The following is a 23,467-nucleotide window of genomic DNA, read 5'->3' on the forward strand; positions in this document are numbered from 1 at the left end:
GGATGCAGCAAAAGCAGTTCTAAGAGGGAAGTTTATAGCAATACAATCCTACCTTAAGAAACAGGAAACAACTCAAATAAACATCCTAACCTTGCACTTAAAGCAATTAGAGAAAAAAGAACAGAAAACCCCAAAGTTAGCAGAAGGAAAGAAATCATAAAGATCAGATCAGAAATAAATGAAAAAGAAATGAAGGAAATGATAGCAAAGATCAATAAAACTAAAAGCTGGTTCTTTGAGAAGATAAACAAAATTGATAAACCTTTAGCCAGACTCAACAAGAAAAAAGGGAGAAGACTCAAATCAATAGAATTAGAAATGAAAAAGGAGAAGTAACAACTGACACTGCAGAAATACAAAGGATCATGAGAGACTACTACAAGCAACCCTATGCCAATAAAATGGACAACCTGGAAGAAATGGACAAATTCTTAGAAATGCACAACCTGCCAAGACTGAATCAGGAAGAAACAGAAAATATGAACAGACCAATCACAAGCACTGAAATTGAAACTGTGATTAAAAATCTTCCAACAAACAAAAGCCCAGGACCAGATGGCTTCACAGGCGAATTCTATCAAACATTTAGAGAAGAGCTAACACCTATCCTTCTCAAACTCTTCCAAAATATAGCAGAGGGAGGAACACTCCCAAACTCATTCTATGAGGCCACCATCACCCTGATACCAAAACCAGACAAGGATGTCACAAAGAAAGAAAACTATAGGCCAATATCACTGATGAACACAGATGCAAAAATGCTCAACAAAATACTAGCAAACAGAATCCAACAGCACATTAAAAGGATCATACACCATGATCAAGTGGGGTTTATTCCAGGAAAGCAAGGATTCTTCAATATATGCAAATCAATCAACATGATACACCATATTAACAAATTGAAGGAGAAAAACCATATGGTCATCTCAATAGATGCAGAGAAAGCTTTTGACAAAATTCAACACCCATTTATGATAAAAACCCTGCAGAAAGTAGGCATAGAGGGAACTTTCCTCAACATAATAAAGGCCATATATGACAAACCCACAGCCAACATCGTCCTCAATGGTGAAAAAGTGAAACCATTTCCACTAAGAGCAGGAACAAGACAAGGTTGCCCACTCTCACCACTCTTATTCAACATAGTTTTGGAAGTTTTAGCCAGAGCAATCAGAGAAGAAAAGGAAATAAAAGGAATCCAAATCGGAAAAGAAGATGTAAAGCTGTCACTGTTTGTAGATGACATGATACTATACATAGAGAATCCTAAAGATGCTACCAGAAAACTACTAGAGCTAATCAATGAATTTGGTAAAGTAGCAGGATACAAAATTAATGCACAGAAATCTCTGGCATTCCTATACACTAATGATGAAAAAGCTGAAAGTGAAATCAAGAAAACACTCCCATTTACCACTGCAACAAAAAGAATAAATAATCTAGGAATAAACCTACCTAAGGAGACAAAAGACCTGTATGCAGAAAATTATAAGACACTGATGAAAGAAATTAAAGATGATACAAATAGATGGAGAGATATACGATGTTCTTGGATTGGAAGAATCAACACTGTGAAAATGACTCTACTACCCAAAGCAATCTACAGATTCAATGCAATCCCTATCAAACTACCACTGGCACTTTTTACAAAACTAGAACAAAAAATTTCAGAATTCGTATGGAAACACTAAAGAGCCCGAATAGCCAAAGCAATCTTGAGAATGAAAAATGGAGCTGGAGGAATCAGGCTCCCTGACTTCAGACTATACTACAAAGCTACAGTAATCAAGAGAGTATGGTACTGGCACAAAAACAGAGATATAGATCAATGAAACAGGATAGAAAGCCCAGAGATAAACCCACGCACATATGGTCACCTTATCTTTGATAAAGGAGGCAGGAATGTACAGTGGAGAAAGGACAGCCTCTTCAATAAGTGGTGCTGGGAAAACTGGACAGGTACATGTAAAGGTATGAGATTAGAACACTCCCTAACACCATATACAAAAATAAGCTCAAAATGGATTAAAGACCTAAATGTAAGGCTAGACACTATCAAACTCTTAGTGGAAAACATAGGCAGAACACTCTATGACATACATCACAGCAAGATCCTTTTGGACCCACTTCCTAGAGAAATGGAAATAAAAACAAAAATAAACCAATGGGACCTAATGAAACTAAAAGCTTTTGCATAGCAAAGGAAAGTATAAACAAGATGAAAAGACAGCCCTCAGAATGGAAGAAAATATTTACAAATGAAGCAACTGACAGAGGATTAATCTCCTAAATATACAAGCAGCTCATCTAGCTCAATATCAAAACAGCAAAAACCTAATCCAAAAATGGGTGGAAGACCTAAACAGACATTTCTCCAAAGAAGATACACAGACTGCCAACAAACAGATGAAAGGATGCTCAACATCATTAATCATTAGAGAAGTGCAAATCAAAACCACAATGAGGTATAACCTCACACCAGTCAGAATGGCCATCATCAAAAATCTACAAACAATAAATGCTGGAGAGGGTGTGGAAAAAAGGGAACCCTCCTGCACCGTTGGTGGGAATGTAAACTTATACAGCCACTATGGAGAACAGTATGGAGGTTCCTTAAAAAACTACAAATAGAACTACCATATGACCCAGCAATCCTACTGCTGTGCATATACCCTGAGAAAACCATAATTCAGAAAGAGTCATGTACCACAATGTTCATTGCAGCTCTATTTACAATAGCCAGGAGATGGAAACAACCTACGTGTCCATCAACAGATGGATGGATAAAGAAGATGCGGCACATATATACAATGGAATACTACTCAGCCATAAAAAGAAACGAAATTGAGTTATTTGTAGTGAGGTGGATGGACCTAGAGTCTGTCATACAGAGTGAAGTAAGTCAGAAGGAGAAAGACAAATACCGTATGCTAACACATATATATGGAATGTAAGAGAAAAAAATGTCATGAAGAACCTAGGGGTAAGACAGGAATAAAGACACAGACCTACTAGAGAATGGACTTGAGGATATGGGGAGGGCGAAGGGTAAGCTGTGACAAAGTGAGAGAGTGTCATGGACATATATACACTACCAAACGTAAAATAGATAGCTAGTGGGAAGCAGCCGCATAGCACAGGGACATCAGCTTGGTGCTTTGTGACCACCTAGATGGGTGGGATAGGGAGAGTGGGAGCGAGGGAGACGCAAGAGGGAAGAGATATGGGAACATATGTGTATGTATAACTGATTCACTTTGTTATAAAGCAGAAAGTAACGCACCATTGTAAAGCAATTATACTCCAATAAAGATGTTAAAAAAAAAAAAGGTCTGATGGATATTATTTACTTTTTGGGTAGTGCTCTGAGTGCCAGAATCTGAATCCCAGGTCCCTTGTTGAATCTGGGTAAGTTAATTACTTCTCTATGCCTCAGTTTCCTCATCTGTACAATAGAGATAATCCTCAGAGAATTAAATGAATTAATATAAAGCACTGAGAGCAGTGTTTGCTACCAAGTTAACGATATATAAATGTTTTCTGCTATAATCGTCATCATCAACTGGGTCAACTCTCTCGTTTTACAAATTTACTGTGGCCTAGAAGGAAGCTGTTTCCTGCCCAGGGAAACATGTCTCCACACAACTATGGCAGGAGGACTTCTCCCTGAGTCTGCTTACGTGCCAGTGCACAGAATTAGCTCAGGGTGAAAAGAAACAGCCCAAGGACAACACCTTCTCAGTCCCCAGCTCTTTCACTGCTTTGTCCACGATGCTTCGGACATCCTCTTCCATTTGGTGTAACTGCAAGGCTAACAAATCTGCCAAAGTTGTGGCTTCGTTTATAGAAAACTTGACCTGATTAGGAACAAAAAAAAAGGCAGAATTTATATTCCACATATATTAATGGTTCCTTCTACCTAATGGCCAGAGGAATGAAACACAGCTAAATATACTCAAGTCACCTGCTGAGTACATTTCGAGTTCTGAAATGTGCAGACAACCAAAGACGTTGCTTTTTTACTCACAGTTACAGAGGCATCACCCATCGAAGTGAGGGCTGAGGTTTAGGCCACGTTCATACTACAGTACTTTGTTTAGTTTCATAACCTTCCCTTGTCAGCTCATTTCTTACCTCCTTTGCCCACAAAACCCATTTTTAAAGAGAATCACATTGTTCATTTATTATAATTTGGTTGAAATCCCAGGAATCAGGTAATAGCTCATTTGTCTTCTCTTCCTTAGGTACTCTATTCACTGAACATAATTCCCAGTTGCTTCCGTGCTTTAACCTAGTTTCATCATTGACTTAATCTTAGTTCCTTGGCAAAAAATAATTATTCTTATACTGTCATTATTGATATTTACCATGTGAAAAAGTCACTCACGTTTCCTCATCATCTTATTGACTCCCCACTTTCCCCCCCTCCATATTTGTTAAGAAGCTCTCAGCTCTTCCTAAGTGCCCAGACTCACCCATGTCCCTCACAAATGAACAGCTGACCCCACCACACAGTCGCAAGGAAGCCATTTCCTTTCCTGCCCCTGCTAAGAATATCCAGTCCCTGCTTCTCGGAAGGTGCAGTCCTCTCTGGCTCTCCTCAATCAGTAATGTTGCTCATCACCATGCACGGCTCTGAACAGGATGACTAAACCTCCCTGTTTGCCCAGGACTGGGCGGTTTCCTGGGCTAAAACCTGGGAAGTCCTGAGCAAACCAGATGAGTTGGTCACCCTATCTCTGCATCACTTTTGACCTCACTCCAGAGCTGATGGGAGTCAGGTCTGTCTTAGAGAAGGAGTGAGCAGGGATGCATAACAAGGCCCCCCTGATTAGCTGCATAGTTTGTGCAGTGAATATGGACCCTCTGCCCAGGTGACAACTGGAGGTTGGATCTAGTCACTGCTCTGATGCCCCAGATCAGCCTGGAGGAAGATGCCTTTTTCTAAATTGCCAGGAAACTACCTTTTCCTAGCTCGCAGAAGGGCATGCCACAGGCAAGACACTGTGGTGAGAAGAAAGCTCACTGGGGCTAACGTGAGAAGGGGGCGGGGAGTGGGACACACAGTATACCTTCCATGTTGGGAGACTCAATAAAGATTTTCTGAAAGAATAAATTAATCAACTATAAAGCCTAAATATGCAATGCCTAAAAGACTCTATGGAAAGTATTATAATAAAAACTTCAGGGACCATTTATTGAGGATTTGCTATGTGCTAGGGTCTACATATAATCTCATCTCACCAAGTCTTAATGGCAGCATTATAGCATTACTTGTATTTCATAGAAGGGGCAACTGAGGTACAAAGAGCAAGTAACTGGCCCAAGATCTAAGAGATACTAGGTGTTAGAGTTGGACCAATAAAGCTTAGGCCACCCCCACTTCACCAGGCTGCCCCTTTCCTCAGTTTCCCCACCCTGCAAACTTTGTCTTCAAATCATGAAAGCCCTTCTTCGTGATGTGTGCCTAGCAGAAAACACACACATCAGGCTGCATTTTATGCATTTTAAACTCATGAAGGTCACCTTCCCCGAAAAATAAAGTGTAAGCTTGGTATATTTGCTCCTAAATAGATGTAGAAAGGCAAGAAAATATAACCTCAAATGGTACAGACACATGAGAAATAATTCTATATTTTGCAATAAAATAAAAAACCATTTGGGACTTCTCTGGTGGTCCAGTGGTTAAGACTTCACCTTCCAATGCAGGGGTGCAGGTTCGATGCCTTGTCGGGGAGCTAAGATCCCAAATGCCTTGCAGCCAAAAAATCAAAACATAAAACAGAAGCAATACTTTAACAAATTCAATAAAGACTTTAAAAATGGTCTACATCAGAAAAAAAAATCAAAAAAATGGATCTCTAAAAACAAATTCGAAAAAAAACCATCAAAAGACCATCAAAGAAGGATGCCATTATTAAATGAATTGTGGGGTGAAAAAAAAAATCACTATTTCTGAATTCTCTCTCCCCCTAAATTCACTTCTAATACTCTCTGATCCTCTCCACAAAATATAAGATTCTTTGCAGCCATGTCATGCTCTATAAAATGCCTTCACATTATTTTACTTGATCCTTACAAGATCCCTCTGATTATGAGAGTAGATAGCATCACTCTCACTTTATAAATAAAAAACTCAAAACAGAATAGTTAAGTGTCTTATTTCAGGTCATATAGGCCAGTAAGAGATAAAAGGTTGGCGGGGGCAGGGGGTATCTTAGTCACTTCTGTCTGCTCTAACAGAACACCATGGACTGGGAGGCTTAAACAACAAACATTTATTTCTCACAGTTCTAGAGGCTGCAAGTCCAAGATCAGGGTGCCAGCCTGGTTGGGTTGTCGGTGAAGGCTCTGTTCTTGGTTAACAGATGTCTGTCTTCTTGTTTTATCTTCATATGGTAGACAGTAGAAAGCTCTGGGGTCTTCATCCCCTTACAAGGGCACTGACCCCATACATGAGAATTCTACCCTCATGACCAAACTATCTCCCAAAGGTCCCATCTCCAAACACCACCATATTAGGAATTCAGCCTTCAACGTATGAATTGGGGGCATTGGAGGGGGAAACACATTTAGTCCATAGCAGGGGCTAAAACTAGAATATCTGCAGGTCTAGTCCTTGGTCACATCTGAAAGAGCTGGACCTTCTTGCATCTGACCAGAAACCTTTTCCCAAATCCCACTTCAGCCCAGTTGAATGATGTAAACCAAGGAATCACACTTCAGTCACAAAAATATTCAATTAGTGAGACTCAGGAAACTGACCCCAGTGGCCTTCATCAGCTGGTGCCAATGCCTGTCTCTGAGGGCAGGGCTCTGTAACTCCGCAATGGCCCTCAGGGAGGTCATCGTGTCCTTCACTGTGCCTTCCAGGCCTGAGTAAGCGTCCCACACGTGGACTTCCTTATCGAGAGACCAAATTTCCTAGAGAAAAGAGACAAAAAACTAGGTCCCCCAAAATAATAATATGTTTTATCATTTTCCTCCTTTGAAAGAATAAATTTACATTTCCCTGGATAGGAAGAAAGTAAAAACATTTAAGTCCCCAGGTTAAAGACTAAAACTAGAGAAACAGAAAAGGATCCACTCACTCATATATTACGAGTCCACTGTGTACAAGCCACTTGGATACATTGGTTTCTTATTCACAGGCTCTAACTTGATGTCCCATGAAGAAACCCAAGGGTCATTAAATGTAGAGAATTAATAGAGTTTACGGGACATGTGCAATGAAGAGTGCTTCCTCTAGAAACATAAATAAGCAGGAAACTGAGATTGTTACCTGGATTACTAACACCTTCCTCGGAAGACCTGGCTTGATTAAATGGTAGCCCTGAAATGCTGATTACCTTTGAGTGTTTGTTCCTTGGAACTAAATTGTCATGATTTTAAGACGTGTCAAATAGGGCCTTTGACTTGCCTGTCTTCTTGGCTCACGGAACAACATTAACAATTGTGAATGAGAAAACCCCTAATAAAACAACAATCCCAGCACAGCACAAAAGGACAGTGCTACTTCTTTTTAAAAAAAAGAAAAAAGAAAGAAAAGAAAAAGGCAAAAACATCTTCAGCTGAGAGTGGGGGTCAAACTGTCACTCTAAAGTGAGACAGTCCACTGGGCAAGGAGACGGACAGGGAGTGAGTACAGAAAAGAGGCACAGTGACCCCAGGGCATGCAAAAGAATGATGGGCTATTCTAGTTAGGGTTCTTGGGACCAGGATAAAAAGGGAAGAAAAAAATGGGAAGAGTTGGCTGGAGTGGAGCACAGGACTGAGTCGGGGTGAGGATGTTCTGGGGCAAGAAGAAAGCAAAAGGCCTTGCTACTTCTGAACTGCTTTTCGTGGCTACGCATTTGGCTTTATCCAAAGAGGCTTTACTCTCTTCAGAGGGCACAGGGCCGTGGGGACTAGCTATCAAAGCACGAAATTCAAAAAAGCTCAGTTCTGTTACATTGAGCCCCCTTGCGATGTTGGAGTGGGCAGCAATAAGAACAAAGATCACAGTATTCCATACACATCCACAAGTTACCCCAACTAGCTGCCCCAAAGTCCACAACCGAAAGGTACCTTTGAAGATACAGTATGCTTACAGCTGCTAGAGAAAGAATTCGACAGCTTTCGTAAGCCTAACCCCTCAGCCCTGCGCTTCACCTCCCAGCCTCCATTCTAGACAGCCATAGGGAGCGCCTGATGATAGCCACTGCTCATCAATTCGTTAGCCCTAATAGCTTTTATCCACTCATTCACAGAAAGGTAGGCTTGATTACAAGTGCAACTGGCTGAGAGTGAAAAACAAAATCCTGTCTCAAATCATCCTGTTTGAAGTAAATAAGGACATGCGGTACAGCACAGCAGACGCTAGGTTAGGGAAGATGGAAGAAGGTGGTGCTGAGGAAGATAAATCGTCGTCACAGACAGTTATGGAACTTGCCTTGGCAAACCTTCTGAGTTCCACGTCCATCTGTTCCACATTAATCTGTCTCCACTGGGTTTTAGTCCAATTATCAATGCTTCTCTGAAAACGCACAAGCAGATAAAAGTGTCAACAACATTTGGTGAAAGCAAGTCTCCGCGGCAAAATATCTGAACTGATGATACACAGCGACTCCATCATCCAGGGGAAAGTCAATTATTTAAGCATTAACTGCACCTGTCAAAACTTCTCCAGCACAAAAACAAAAACGTTGTCAGAACACGTCAAACCTAAGGCGAAAACATTGTGATATGATAATTTCTAGAAGCAATGACAAATTCCATACACATACCATCATTATCATTTAATCCTGAATACTCTGAATGAATTGATAAATAATGTTACCATTAAATACCATATTTTTATAATTCTACATATAAGATAAGCTTTCATAAGAAAACCTTCATCCATTATAGACAAAACTCTCATGAGCTTCTTGACCATATTCTATGCCTTGTTAATATATTTCTTTACTGGCTTTCAACTAACTTCAAAGAAAATAATGTATAACACATATTGCAATACACCTAGTTCCTAGAACTTATTATTATTTTTTTTTGCGGTACGCAGGCCTCTCACTGTTGATCCCGTTGCAGAGCACAGGCTCCGGACGCGCAGGCCCAGAGGCCATGGCTCACGGGCCCAGCCGCTCCGCGGCATGTGGGATCTTCCCGGACCGGGCCACGAACCCCTGTCCCCTGCATCAGCAGGTGGACTCTCAACCACTGCGCCACCAGGGAAGCCCCTAGAACTTATTTTTGCACTTAAGTTTGCAACTTAATTAACACAGACAAAGTAACTTTATTTTTAGTTAGGCCTGTTTATATATGCACACGTACGGAAGTATAACCATGGGTGTACACATCAGTTTGTATGCACAAGTGACCACATGTGTGTGGTACATATTAATTTTTGTCTATATCCTACATAACTCTCAAGAAGGATTTGAAGCAGTCAACTCATAATACCAAGTTTCATTCAGAATGGCAAACAAAAAGCACTGATAATTCAGAGATATCTGAACTCTAATTCTGGGGAAAAAGTCTAATACCCACATATTTTAAGACATTATAAAACCGAAATAGAATGACAGAGACACTAAAAATCGCATACTTATACAAAAGAAATACTAAAAGAAAAAAAGCATGCTTTCAAAAAGCAGTGTCTTACCTTAACATAAATAATGACATCCCAGAGCCCCTTGAGCAATGTTATCTCTCTGCGACACTGCTTCATTTGTTTGTACTCTGGAAGAGCCACTTCAAAAAGATGAGTAGATTCTTGCATCTGCAACAGTTCTTCTTCTAACGCCTCAAGCTCTTGATGTGCCTAAGGAGAAAACACATACACACGCACACAAACACACTTAATATCCAACGACCTGCCAGAGAAGAAGAGCCACAGCGTTGTGTAGCTCTGGTTATATCAACTTGTACAACTTCGATTTTTAAAAGAAAATAGAAAGAAATCTGAAGTGGAATTATTGGTAACATGGGGGCTTTAGAGGAGCAAACTCACAACTACTCAGAAAAGTTAGAGTAGACTATCAGTAAACACAGTAATGTTATCAATACCCTCCCTATACATTATTTCAGCAAAATCTGCTCTGGTATCAGATTGCTATGAATACAAATTTTCCTCTTGATTTTCATCATACAGCTGGGGACAACTTTGCTGGGGAGCAAAAGACAAGGTTCTAGAAACTTCCACTTAAGAATAAATCACTTCTTTAAAAAAAAGAACTTTCAGATTTAAAACATACCCTAGAGATTATCAATACACAGACTTTTCTCTTAATCTGTTAATATGACAAATTATATTCATTTCCTAATGTTAAACATTTCCCCGGAATGAACCCAAACTATTTATAAATTGGATTATTTGATTACTTTTTGCTTAGTTAGTTTGCATCTATGTGTACCAAAAAGAGTGGCTTATCAGGACTTCCCTGGTGGTGCAGTGGTTGAGAATCCACCTGCCAATGCAGGGAACATGGGTTCGATCGCTGGTGCGGGAAGATCCCACATGCCGCGGAACGACTAAGCCCATGCGCCACAACTACTGAGCCTGCTCTCCAGAGCCCACGAGCCACAACTACTGAGCCCACGTGCCTGGAGCCCATGCTCCACAACAAGAGAAGCCACTGAAATGAGAAGCCAGTGCACAGCAAAAAAGCGCAGCCCCCGCTCGCAGCAACTAGAGACAAAGCCTGCGTGCAGCAATGAAGACCCAGTGCAACCAAAAATAAATAAATAAATTTATAAAAAGAAAAAAAGAATGGCTTATCATTTTTCCTTTCTTATACTGTCCTTTCACAAAAATAAGACATGCTTCATAGAGTAATTTTGAGTGTTCATTCTTCTTCCAGTCTCTGGAATCATATGAATGATATCTGTTTCTTGAAAGCTTCTTGGAATTAACCTGTAATGCTATCAGGGCCTGCTGTTCTTTCTGTTTTAAATTAATGGTTTATCTTTTCATTTTCCTACTGGTTAATTTTTCATAGTTATAGGACTATTCAGCTGTGGTCTTTTTTTAAAACTAATTAGTTTATTTTTGGCTGCATTGGGTCTTCGTTGCTGTGTGCAGGCTTTCTCTAGTTGCGGTGAGCAGGGGCTACTTCTCGTTGAGGTGTGCGGGCTTCTCATTGTGGTGGCTTCTCTTGTTGTGGAGCACCAGCTCTAGGCGTGCAGGCTCAGTAGCTGTGGCTTGCGGGCTCTAGAGTGCAGGCTCCGTACTTGTGGTGCATGGGGTTAGTCACTGTGTGGCATGTGAGATCTTCCCGGACCAGGGCTCGAACCCGTGTCCCCTTCATTGGCAGGCAGATTCTTAACCACTGAGCCACCAGGGAAGTCCCTGCGTTACTTCTTGAGATAGTTTTAGTGAATTATATTTTTCTAGAAATATATCCATTTTGCTTAAATTTTAAATTTCTTATTGATTGTATTCTATGATCTTTTGAATTTCTGCTCTTTCTGTACTATCATTCCCTATTTACTCCTAAGATCGTTGATTTTCCAACAGAGATTTGTCAGTATAACTAGCCTTTTCTAATTATATTGAGAATCAAATTTGGCTTTGTTTGTCCTCTCTTTTCTTATAATATACACACTGGAACTTATTTCAGTGATGATTTATTGGTGGTTAATACACTATTTTTGTTTATCTGAAAATGTACTCTTGTTAATGAAATATAATTTTACACAGGAGAATTGGGAAAAAATCATCCACTACCTTTTGGCTTCCATTGTTGCTGATGACAAGTATGCTCTTAGCCCAGTCATCATTTCTAACAGGTAATCTTTCTTTTCTATCTGGTTGCTTTAAAGGTCTTCTCTTTGCCTTTGGTATTCTGTAGTTCATTGTGATGTGTCTAGATGTTGACTTTGTATTTATCCTGGTTGGCGGTCAGTGAATTTCCTCAATCTATTGATTCATGCTTTGACCAGTTCTAGAAAAATCTCAGCTACTACATCTCTATTGCTTGTCTAATATTCTGTGTATTCTCTCTTCCAGGAAGTCTGAGTAAAACAGTTAGACATCATTCTAACTTCTTACTCTGTGTCTCTTAATCTCTTTTGTATTTTGCATCTCCTTTCACCTATGTGCTGCCTTCTAAGTGAGATCTTCCAATGTCATTTGCATTTCACTAATCCTTTTTTCAATTAGTTCTTTAACCCCTGCTGAGTTGTATCTTTTTTTCATTTCCATAAGTTTCTGACCCTTTTTCAAACTCAGTTGATCATTTTTGATAGTCTCAAAACTGAGAACTTGCTCATTTTTTTCAATGTTAACTTTTATTTCCTGAATACATGTCTTCTTCTTTTTTTTTTTTTTGGCTGTGCCACATGAAGGATCTTAGTTCCCTGACCAGGGATCAAACCCCATGCCCTGTGCAGTGGAAGCACGGCGTCCTAACCACTGGACCACCAGGGAAGTCCCAATAAATGTCTTCTAATATCTGACATTTCATATGGATCTGTATCTGTGGTTTGCTCTTTCTGTTGGCCCTTATGCATGATGGTGTGTTTGTTTTATTGTAAACTCAAACTTAACTGAACTTAATCTGTTGGACCCCTGAGGAGATTAGAATAAGAGCACCTTATTCTCTTCTACCCAGAGAAGATTTGGATTTGCTTCTACTAGGTGCTAAGAAGAGCTGCTTGTAACCATATCAGTTTCCTGGCCTGGAAATTCCTTAACCATAGGGGTAGTATAAAATTACACCATAACCCTTGGGAGAACAGACTTATGTTTACCAATTCCCAGAGGATCCTTTTCTATTTTTTTCACCCTATTCAGAGCAAGGTCTGATGGGTCATCTCATAGGCTCCCTGTGCAGGCCGCAGATTTTTCCCAGCCCACCCATTCACTAAGGGTGTAACCTCTTAAAAGCATCTCCTAGTTTGCCCTGAAAGGGTTAATCACAAAGTTCTAGAGTTCTGGTACTTTGATTTGCCCCTACAGCAGCACAGGCTTTTATGTTTCCCGCTGCTTTCCATCCTGGTTTCAGCTACTCTATTTCCCTGCCTCTTGCTTTCTTGGGAGATCAGCAATAGATTTAAAGTTACATATTTGTGAACATGTTTCAGCATCTGTTTTACAAGATGGATTTTCAAAATGTCTAGTCAACCATGCTCCCCAGAGCCAACAGCCCTTTTATTTATTTTAAATTATTTTTCCTATTAGTTATACTAATTCAATTATTCCTAGAAATATAGATCCAGTTATTTTTTTTTTTTTTTTTTTTTTTTTGCGGTACGTGGGCCTCTCACTGTTGTGGCCTCTCCCGTTGCCGAGCACAGGCTCCAGACGTGCAGGCTCAGCGGCCATGGCTCACGGGCGCAGCCGCTCCGCGGCATGTGGGATCCTCCCGGACCGGGGCACGAACCCGTGTCCCCTGCATCGGCAGGCAGACTCTCAACCACTGCGCCACCAGGGAAGCCCATAGATCCAGTTATTTTAATTCAACTGTTCACTGTATCTTTGGCTATGAAGAAACAATAGCACATAACATAAATTACCAAGGTATCAGTTATAAAAGGAGAGATTTACTACACCACTCCCCTGTTCCTGGAGGGTCAATGGTTTCCATCTTTTGGAGTGAGGTGCCTTGAGTGCTAGGACCTACCATACCAGCCCAGAACAAACATATACATGACTTTGGTTGAATCTAGTTAGATAAACACTAGATATGCTTGCTGAACAAACACACAAGAAAATGACTTCAAGATAAAGGTAACCTAGTCCTACTATATTCAAAACATCCTCAACACATTTTGTAGGTATGATAAATATCTGCCTTTTAAATATGTAACTATATGGTGTTATAGTATAGCATGCAAATGGTAGGAGTCAATAAATGATAACTGCAGTAAATGTTTACACACAGCACATTGGTTAGTCAAGTAAAAATGTCTCCATATCCACAATCTGTTCAGACCACCTGCAGTTTAGATATAATCTTTTTTAAAAACCAACTCTATTCGCATACTCTAACCAACTCCCTTTTCAGTGAATATATTAACCACTTTTCTTTAGCCAAGTGAAAGAGAAGACCTCATGCTACTGAATGGCTGAAAGCAGTTAAAACTAAATTCAATCCAAAATTTGGAAAGAGAAGTAAAAACTGTCAGTTCCAAGTTTTTAACAGCAGTCTAAGGAGGAAAGGCTATCTCCAGCATGAAGTCAAATCAGGATGGCAGCCTAGATGAACTCAGAAAAATTCCCAGCCCCCAATGCAAACATCAAAGTCACTTTCTCATTTTGGCTGCTAGGTTAAGAATTCTTAGAGAAACAAAGATATTATTTTTCTAATAAAAGTTTAAAGCATTTTTTCAATCCTCATGAATTATTCACCATTTTCGGAGATTACGGTCATTCTTATAGTCAATTATAATAAAGTAGCTCATTATAATCTAGGATTAAATGACTCAATAATATTTGTATCCAGAATTAAGAATAAGTTACAGGCATTCATTTGAAACTCCCTGAAACACTAGCCACCTCCAGAAAACCACATAACACATACTTGGGGAGTGGACGTGGGGGCAGATACAATGTGTAGTCGGGGGTCAGGGAGAGGACACGGAATCAGGCCTAAGGAGAAAGTACAGGATGAGGCAGTAAACATAAATCAGAGAAAAGAAACGAAAAAGTTACGGGCTTTCCTTACTATGAGTAAGAGTTACTAACAAAGTATCACATGGGAAATAGCATAATGGTTAGTGTTCCTCACTCAAAAAGAAAGTAAACAGCTAGAATTTTAATACTGCTTCTGTCACTAACTGTTATCTCCAACAAGTTACTCAATTATACATGATTGTTTATCTAAAAAAAGGCGAATAGAAGCTGTATCAGAGAGATATTGCAAGAACTGAAAGAAATAATGTAAATAATATGTTTAATAAAGTTCTTGACGTATAAAGTGTTTATATGTCAAGAGAAAAACAAATATCGTATATCAATGCATATATGTGGAATCTAGAAAAATGGTACAGATGAACCTATTTGTAGGGTAGGAATAGAGACATAGATGTAGAGAAGGGACATGTGGACACGGCAGGGAAGGGGAAGGTGGGATGAACTGGGAGATTAGGTTTGACATAAATACACTACCATGTGTAAAACAGATAGCTAATGGGAACCTGCTGTACAGCACAGGGAGCTCAGCTCAGTGCTCTGTGATGACCTAGATAGGTGGGACGGGGGGAGGGTGGGAGGGAGGTCCAAGAGGGAGGGGATATATGTTATACATATAGCTGATTCACTTCATTGTTACTTAGATAAAAAACTAACAGCAGGGGGCTTCGCTGGTGGCGCAGTGGTTGAGAGTCCGCCTGCCGATGCAGGGGACACGGGTTCGTGCCCCGGTTCGGGAGGATCCCACGTGCTGCGGAGCGGCTGGGCCCGTGAGCCGTGGCCGCTGGGCCTGTGCGTCCGGAGCCTGTGCTCCGCAACGGGAGAGGCCACAACAGTGAGAGGCCCGCGTACCGCAAAAAAAAAAAAAAATTTATAAAAAAAAAAAAAAAAAAAACTAACAGCAGAAACTAACACAACACTGTAAACCAATTTTACTCCAATTAAAAAAAAAAAGTAAAATAAAATAAAGAATAATAGTATTTGTTAGTTTCACTAGTATGTGTACTTTGATGATGACATGATTTAAATCACAATATAATTTCTGGAGAGACATTTAAATCACAATATATTTTACTTGGGGAAAATTGTTTGTAACTGGGTTTTAAATAGTTCATTCTCAACCCATAACTAATTGCAAAACTAAGGCAAAATATAGCAGTATCTCAGTGTCCAAATTTATTTTTTGAAATAGCTATTATAACACACAAGATAATTGAGATCAGAATTACCTTATCAAGTACTCCATATGGATTTTCTGCATTAAAACGAAGAGGAGCATAGAGTCTGAATCGCTCTCTGAACTCTGCCTGCTTCTCCTGATCAAGGAAGAAGAAAAACTGAAAGTGAATCTCAAATAGCTTCAATTAGCCTTATAAAACCCTTCTTTAAAAAAAAACCCAAAAAAACAGAAAACCACAAAGCTTGTTAGCTAGCTTACATCAAACAAAATACATTTTTTCCTTATAAGAGTGACTTCTGCATTTTGGAGAGGTGAGATTTCATGTCTGACAGTTGCTGCAATCTTTTTGGTAGTTTTCCATCTTTCAGGTAATTCCTACAAAAACAAAGGTGCAAATGGGAAGTTACTTCAATACCTAAAACAAATGTACTCCACAGGATTAAAATTTTCTAATCTCTTTCCACTAACTCATGACATCCTTTCATTCTTGTCTAAGAGAAAGAGTTTATTCCCAAAAAGATTAAAGGGACTAAAAGGCCTAGAGCCAGGCTGAATCCCACTGGCACCTTTGGAGTCACATCTTCCAAGCGTAAACCAAAGCTGTCCTCTGGTATAAGATCTACCTCAGCATAAATGAAAACCTTTGCAAAATAAACAGAAATTTCCAAATTGTCTTACTATTGAGGGAATAACAGTAAAGTGCTCTGAAAATGACTTTGCCGATCTAACAACTAGAAGTGGAGCCATGTTTGGCAATTTAGCAAGCGAAAAAAGACGCTCTGACTCTGGTGGGCAGACATGAAAACGTGACTCAATCTTATCCTTCGTTTTCCTCTGGCTCCCAAAGCTGTGTTTTCACTTGGTCTGGATGGAGAGTTTGACCATTTGGGTTAATTTTAAATGACTAGGATTTTTGAAGTAAGATGAGGGAAGGGAAGGTTAATTCCTACTTGATGGAGGACAAAAGCAGCCATCAATTGTTCAGGTAGCAACTCAACTCTGCTGTCCCTGACTACAATGCAACTAGGACAACAGCAACTTACTTTCTTTGAAGAGCCCTTGTGCTCAACTGCTGTTGAAAAGCATTCCTTGTATCCAGACTAAGAAAGCATTGTTTCTCTCCCAGGACACTGAAATTGTTTTGTCACACAAAACCACCCATGGTGATAGGACTCTACTTGTGTCGCTGAAGCACAAAAATCGGTTCTAAAGACTATTTTGTAACCCTGATAAATATCTGATGAATGATTTCGTAACTGTCAATTACGAAGAGTGCGCTGTGCTAAGTATAAGTCGTATCTGAGTGGTGGAGGAGGGCTACAAAGATAAAACACATTCTTGAGATTTAAACTGTTGTATCATCTGTCGGAGTGAATGAGAGGTACAAAAAATTAACTATTCTACATGACAGAATGTATTAACTTCGATCAGGAGGTCTATATGTTATGGAATTAAAATGCTTGGGAGGCAACGTGGTATCACGACGGCAATACACGACCAGGCCAGGAACTAAAACACTTGAGCTCTAAAGCTCCTTGTTTTTCATCTTGCTCTTCCATCCTTCTTCTCGTCAAAACTCTGCATCCTCATCTGTCCAGAGTGTCACTTTGCATTTCCAATTGACCCCACGGAACCTAAATGTCACAGGGAGTCCCTTCGGGGCCATGGGAGAGAAGACTTGAAGAGGTCACATCAGTGGGTTCAGGCTCCTTAACCTTAACCTTCTTCAATGACACTAGACCTGCTGTTACCTGCTTTATATTTGGGGATTCCAAAGAAGCTTCCACTGGATAAAAATAAACCTTCATTGAAAACCAAAAGATCAGATGACCTCCAAAGTTGAACTGATACTGATCCACTCAAGGAACGAACACTGCATCAGAGGCGCAAAACAATGACTGGATTTCCACAGGCAGAGATGAGGGTGAGACCCCTCAACATCCCGTGAGGTAAGATTTCCAATGCAGGATGGGGTGAGAGTGTGGGCTCTACAGAAACTGGACCGGATTCTGAGGCTAGAGGCAGTCAATGAAGGTTTCTTAACAGGGAAGGGACTTGATAAAATCTATAGATCAGAAGTGTAATCTAGCTTCAGAGCACACTATAGATAGGGTGTGAGGACACAGCCATGCCTAGGGGCTTTTTTAGCATCAAACCAAGCACAGGCAAGTTTTGGGAAATGTTATGACTGCTAATGATTATGAAGGAGAAACAGCAACTCTCACAAATTGCTTAAATTAAAACAAAATTGGGACATTGTTATCCTCCACGAGCAACCTGAACTGCCTGTATATCTTATTTTTCCTCCTGACCAGCCTGAATTACCGACATCGAGACACACACAGAGCTAAGAGTGTGGCTCACTTCTGAAATATTGAAAAGCCTAATATTTTCAATCCTGCAGAAACCTTAGTGAGCCAAACTTTTATTTTTATAGAAAAAAGGCAGAAGAGCACATTTGCTTTTATTCATCTTGGAAACATAAAGAGTCCATTAGAAAGCATATAAAGTAAGAAACACATAAAAGATTTTTAAATCTTCCACCTGACCACAGCACTGAAACTGAATACATACACCTCCATTTTCATAAACAACTAAGACAACAGTCAGAACTAAGTGACCTGATCAAACATGTCTGCATCCTTACACTCTCCTAATTAGCTTACTGTTGAACAATGTATATAAGGTGTCATATGTATCAGGAAAATTTGTTAAAGACCTAAAAACAGACAACAGAAATGACTGGAATCTAGCTTTAGTGAAGTGGGAGCCAAACTTCTATAATACAAATTCTGGAGGCCATGGCCATAATCCCCCATCAATTACTTGTGTTATGACTGGTTTCTCTATATGACATAAAATTTTAAGGTTCAAGGTCTGACTCAAAGAATATCCCAATCTTCCTAAAAACAGACATTTATAGTGTGTTCTACTGTTGACTATTTCACGTCTCACTCTTGTTATGTATCTATCTATCCACATCATCTCTCACTCCATGTCTAACTGGATTTTCAGTTCTAAAGACAGTTTTATACTTAAACAGAATCTAATAATTCATATATAGTAATTCTTTGTAGTCAAGAGAGCATCTATAAACACATTGTTGCACTTCATCCTCACAAAACAAAATGAGGAATATAAAATGGAGCAGCTGCTGTGAAAAACATTTTGGTGGTTCCTCAAAAAGTTAAACTTGGAATTCCCATATGACCCGGCAATTCCACTCCTAGGTGTTTCCCAAAAAGATCTGAAAACAGGTACTCAAACAAATACGTGTGCACCGATGTCCACAGCAGCATTATTCACAATAGCCAGAAGATGAAAAGAGCCCCAATATTCCTCAATGGGTGAAAGGCTAAACAAACTGTATATGTGTGTATATACACACATACACACACACACACACACACACACATACAACGGAACATTATTCAGCCATAAAAAGGAATGAAGTAGCGATATATGTTACAACGTTCATGAACCTCAAAATCGTCGTGCCAGGTGAGAGAAGCCAGATACAAAAGGTCACACATTGTATAATTCCACTTATATGAAGTATCTACAGTAAGTAAACCCTTAAAGACAGGAAAGAATCAGCAGTAGCCCCAGACTGGTGGCAGGTAGTAGGGGAGGAGTGGGGAATGACAACTAATGGGTATGGAGTCTCTTTGGGGGTGAGGAAAATGTTCTGAAACTAGAGACAGGCAGTGATTACACAACCTCCTGAACGTACTAAATGCCACACACTTTGAAATGGTTACTTTTACGTTATGTGAACTGTGAATTTCACCTCAATTTTCTTAAAAATGGGGAACTGGAGACAGTATAGACAAATTTAAAAAGTGAGGGATCTTGAGGGATATTTTACTGAAGAGGAAGCATGCTCTGAGGCAAGCAGATGAGATGGACTAGCAGAAATCTAAGTTTCAGTTCCATGCTCTAATCACTGAACTAGATAGAATTCAATAGAAGCTCTTTAGTTAATGTGTCCACTGATCACATTGCAAGGTTAAACCTAAGCTCACCCTGGAAGTTGGTGGATGACATAAACATATAAACTACCTACAGAACCTCAATATGGGCATGGGAATAGAGCCTCAATTGTGAGATTTTTATTCGTGATTTCAGTTATAACTACAAAGACTTTGTACACTGTTTGGCACACAGCAGCCACCAAGTCATTCCAGAACACGGAAAGAGGAGGATGACACAGAAATCCTGTTTAGGAAAGTGATTTCTCCAGCCGAATTGGGCTTTACTTATTCTTTCTTAACATGTCCATGATATGTTTCCAAAGACTAGGTCACTTCTCAACCGACAGGCAATTTAAATGAAAGAGAGCTGGAATTTGTTTCACATGTGAAAGTGATGATATAAGTGGAAGCCAAAAAAGTAACTTAGAGGCTCTCTATGACCTGAATACCTTCTAACATGAAGGCAGTGGAGTACAGCCAGGCAGAGCGAGGATGTGGGCATGAAACACCCCGAGATTCATGTGGGCTGGCTTTACTACTTGTGTGACCTTGAGAAAATTACTAAGTCCCTTTAAGCTTCAGATTCCTAAGCTGTAAAATGAAAACATTAATGTCTACAGTATAGGGTGTTATGAGGGTGTCATAAGAGAGTGCATGAGGAGAACAGGAGATGCTCAGTTTATGGTAATCATGGTTATTTTAGCACCTCACTGACCTCTAGCTGAGCATAGACCTGCTCAGGCATCTTCTGGCCATACGTTTCCAAGAGTGTGATGGTTTCTTTTAGTGGTTCAAAGAGTTCATCAGTAGCTCTCTGGCGGCTTCTTACAGCCAGAAGATGCCCCATAATGTCAACTAAACCATCGTGATCGCCTTCACTTAATTCTCTCTGAAGTCCAGCATCTGTCTCCTTTATAAACTCTTGTAGCTCATTCAGACTATAAAAACATGTATACACACACACAAACACAAATTAAGCTCATTAAAACATTCAGAAGTATGACTTCTGACTGAATCTAATTTTCACTATTTACCTAATTAAACATTACTTGCTATCTCTCTTACAGAACTGGCAGTTTTAATGCTCTTAAAATTAATATCTCAATTTTAAGAAGGAGTCAGGTGTTAAAAGTTATCATTCCAAATACCAAAGACTACCTGTCAATGACAAATCTCAAAAGATGCTCCTGAAACATCCAGCTCCATTTCCTGATAATGTTTAGCAAGCTCACTTTGAAAGGCTTCATGTCCACCTTGAACCAACCATCAAACACTCTGAAGTCATCAAACTTGCTCATCTGAACATACAAAGCCTCATAAATGTCAATCTACAATTAGAAAAAAAAAGAGTCACTGTATAACAACTCAATCAAAAGCTAGTAACTACATAAATGCAGAGGGTTTGCCTTGCCTCTTCTTTGAATTGCTCGAGTGTTGGTGGTTGTCCGGTAATGTCTTCATTTGCGTGAGGCCCTGTCTCCTCAGATGACACAGTATGGCCATACAGGAGAAAGCGCTTCATAAACTCGGTCCGGTCATCCACCCAGAGGTAAGCGTATGTGTCCAGGGTGTTTCTGAAGTCCAAGACTTTGTTGATGACGTCTGCCACTCTCTTCATGATCTCCTGCCTGACCTCCACCAGGCCCAGCATGTTGTCCATATCTTTCTAAATGAGGGGAGAACCAAGCACTTATGAAAGCCAACCCTGCTCTAGCAATTATGTGCAACCTAACATTATCCAAGGCCATTCTTCAAAAGAATAGTCGGTAAAATCAAAAACCGTGTTGCTTTTCCCACTTCTCCTTTCCTTGTGCTCCCCATTACCCCAATTTATTTTGAATCATTAATATAAAAGCTAATTTTATAAATAATCATAATTGTAATTAATATATATGTATATGTATGGGCATTCAGCATTCAAATGACTGGGTAGTTGAGTAAGCACATTTTTTTTGAATCCTGGGAAGTTGCAACCCTCTATATCCTTCTCTGTCTTTTCATCGGAAATATTGCTTCTTAATATTTTCTCTTTTGCATTTATATATCTAGGAATGAGGCATTTTCTTTCATGTGGCTTTATCCTATTTTAAAGAGCTGTTCTAAAATTCCTGGTTTTCCTGGCTGCCTCAGGATCTGCTCACAGCATCTTGCTTTTACGTTAAATACAAACAAAATTAATCATACTTGGTGTAAATACAGCAAAAAACAGTGGACATTAGAATGGGGAACACTAGAACTCAAAATCGAAGTATATTCAGATTAAAAGCTTTGGAATTAGCTTGGCATTTATTTGTAACTCTAAAGAGATGTGCGAAATTGGTTAACATATATGTAAATATATTGAATTTTTTTAGAGTAATATTTCCTGTTCAGTGCTGATTTCTTTGGATTCTGTTCTCTGAATTCAGTATTCAGTAATACTACCAATAAACATATTTATAATCTCTTAATCTATTAATATGTATATACTTCACAATAAATGTAATACCCATTTACAAAGAACATACCTGGTAATTTGCTATTTCCAGATGTGCTGCTACTCGCTTCATCTGGGCAGACATTCGGAAACTACTGCACAGCATTTCTTCCACCAGATCGTAGAAGCCATCCCCAGCCTCTCTTTCTAAAGAAGGTTTAAACAGAATCTCTGGGGGCATTAAGATCATCTGTGCTTGAAAAAACGGTGCAGATTTCAGTTGTTTCTCTGTGTTCATCAGGAAGAAGTCTAAGTCATGCACTATTGCTTGAAAAAAGCCTTCCACCACAATGTCATCAATGAATTCTACATAAATCTTCCAAGCATCCAGAGAAGGAGTGGCTCTAAACAGCATCCTATTTTCCTACAAACAGACAAGTATTAATAGACCAGTATAGACAACAGTGAGTATAAAAACAAAAGCTGTCCATTTAAATGGCTTGTTAAAGGGGCTATATTTGGGGGCACAGCATAGAAACATTCAAATGCTTAGTTGCAGAATTTTAACCTAGACGGCAATGATCTAAGCAGGATTTTGTAACATTTAGTTCACTTATAAGATACATTCAAAAGTCATTCTTTAAAGATGCTACCAGAAAACTACGAGAGCTAATCAATGAATTTGGTAAAGCAGCAGGATACAAAATTAATGCACAGAAATCTCTGGCATTCCTATACACTAATGATGAAAAAGCTGAAAGTGAAATCAAGAAAACACTCCCATTTACTATTGCAACAAAAAGAATAAAATATCTAGGAATAAACCTACCTAAGGAGACAAAAGACCTGTATGCAGAAAATTATAAGACACTGATGAAAGAAATTAAAGATGATACAAATACATGGAGAGAGATACCATGTTCTTGAATTGGAAGAATCAACACTGTGAAAATGACTCTACCACCCAAAGCAATCTACAGATTCAATGCAATCCCTATCAAACTACCACTGGCATTTTTCACAGAAGAGGAACAAAAAATTTCACAATTTGTATGGAAACACAAAAGACCCCAAATAGCCAAAGCAATCTTGAGAACGAAAAATGGAGCTGGAGGAATCAGGCTTCCTGACTTCAGACTATACTACAAAGCTACAGTAATCAAGACAGTATGGTACTGGCACAAAAACAGAGATATAGATCAATGGAACAGGATAGAAAGCCCAGAGATAAACCCACGCACATATGGTCACCTTATCTTTGATAAAGGAGGCAGGAATGTACA

The 23,467-nt window shown here is 39.5% G+C and overlaps 1 protein-coding gene across 1 annotated transcript in view; it reads right to left on the bottom strand.

Moving 5' to 3' along the window:
* The window catches only part of DNAH11 (dynein axonemal heavy chain 11), a 315,873-nt gene that overhangs the window by 232,939 nt on the left and 59,467 nt on the right, over window positions 1-23,467 (bottom strand). The window contains 10 exon segments of the mRNA XM_065883652.1: window positions 3,735-3,857; window positions 6,766-6,924; window positions 8,432-8,515; window positions 9,644-9,802; window positions 15,844-15,930; window positions 16,053-16,169; window positions 20,484-20,706; window positions 20,927-21,096; window positions 21,180-21,434; window positions 22,276-22,608. Of these exon segments, the coding sequence (XP_065739724.1) occupies window positions 3,735-3,857; window positions 6,766-6,924; window positions 8,432-8,515; window positions 9,644-9,802; window positions 15,844-15,930; window positions 16,053-16,169; window positions 20,484-20,706; window positions 20,927-21,096; window positions 21,180-21,434; window positions 22,276-22,608 (1,710 nt within the window).

This window comes from Phocoena phocoena, chromosome 9 (assembly GCF_963924675.1).
Source record: "Phocoena phocoena chromosome 9, mPhoPho1.1, whole genome shotgun sequence".
Taxonomy (NCBI): domain Eukaryota; kingdom Metazoa; phylum Chordata; class Mammalia; order Artiodactyla; family Phocoenidae; genus Phocoena; species Phocoena phocoena.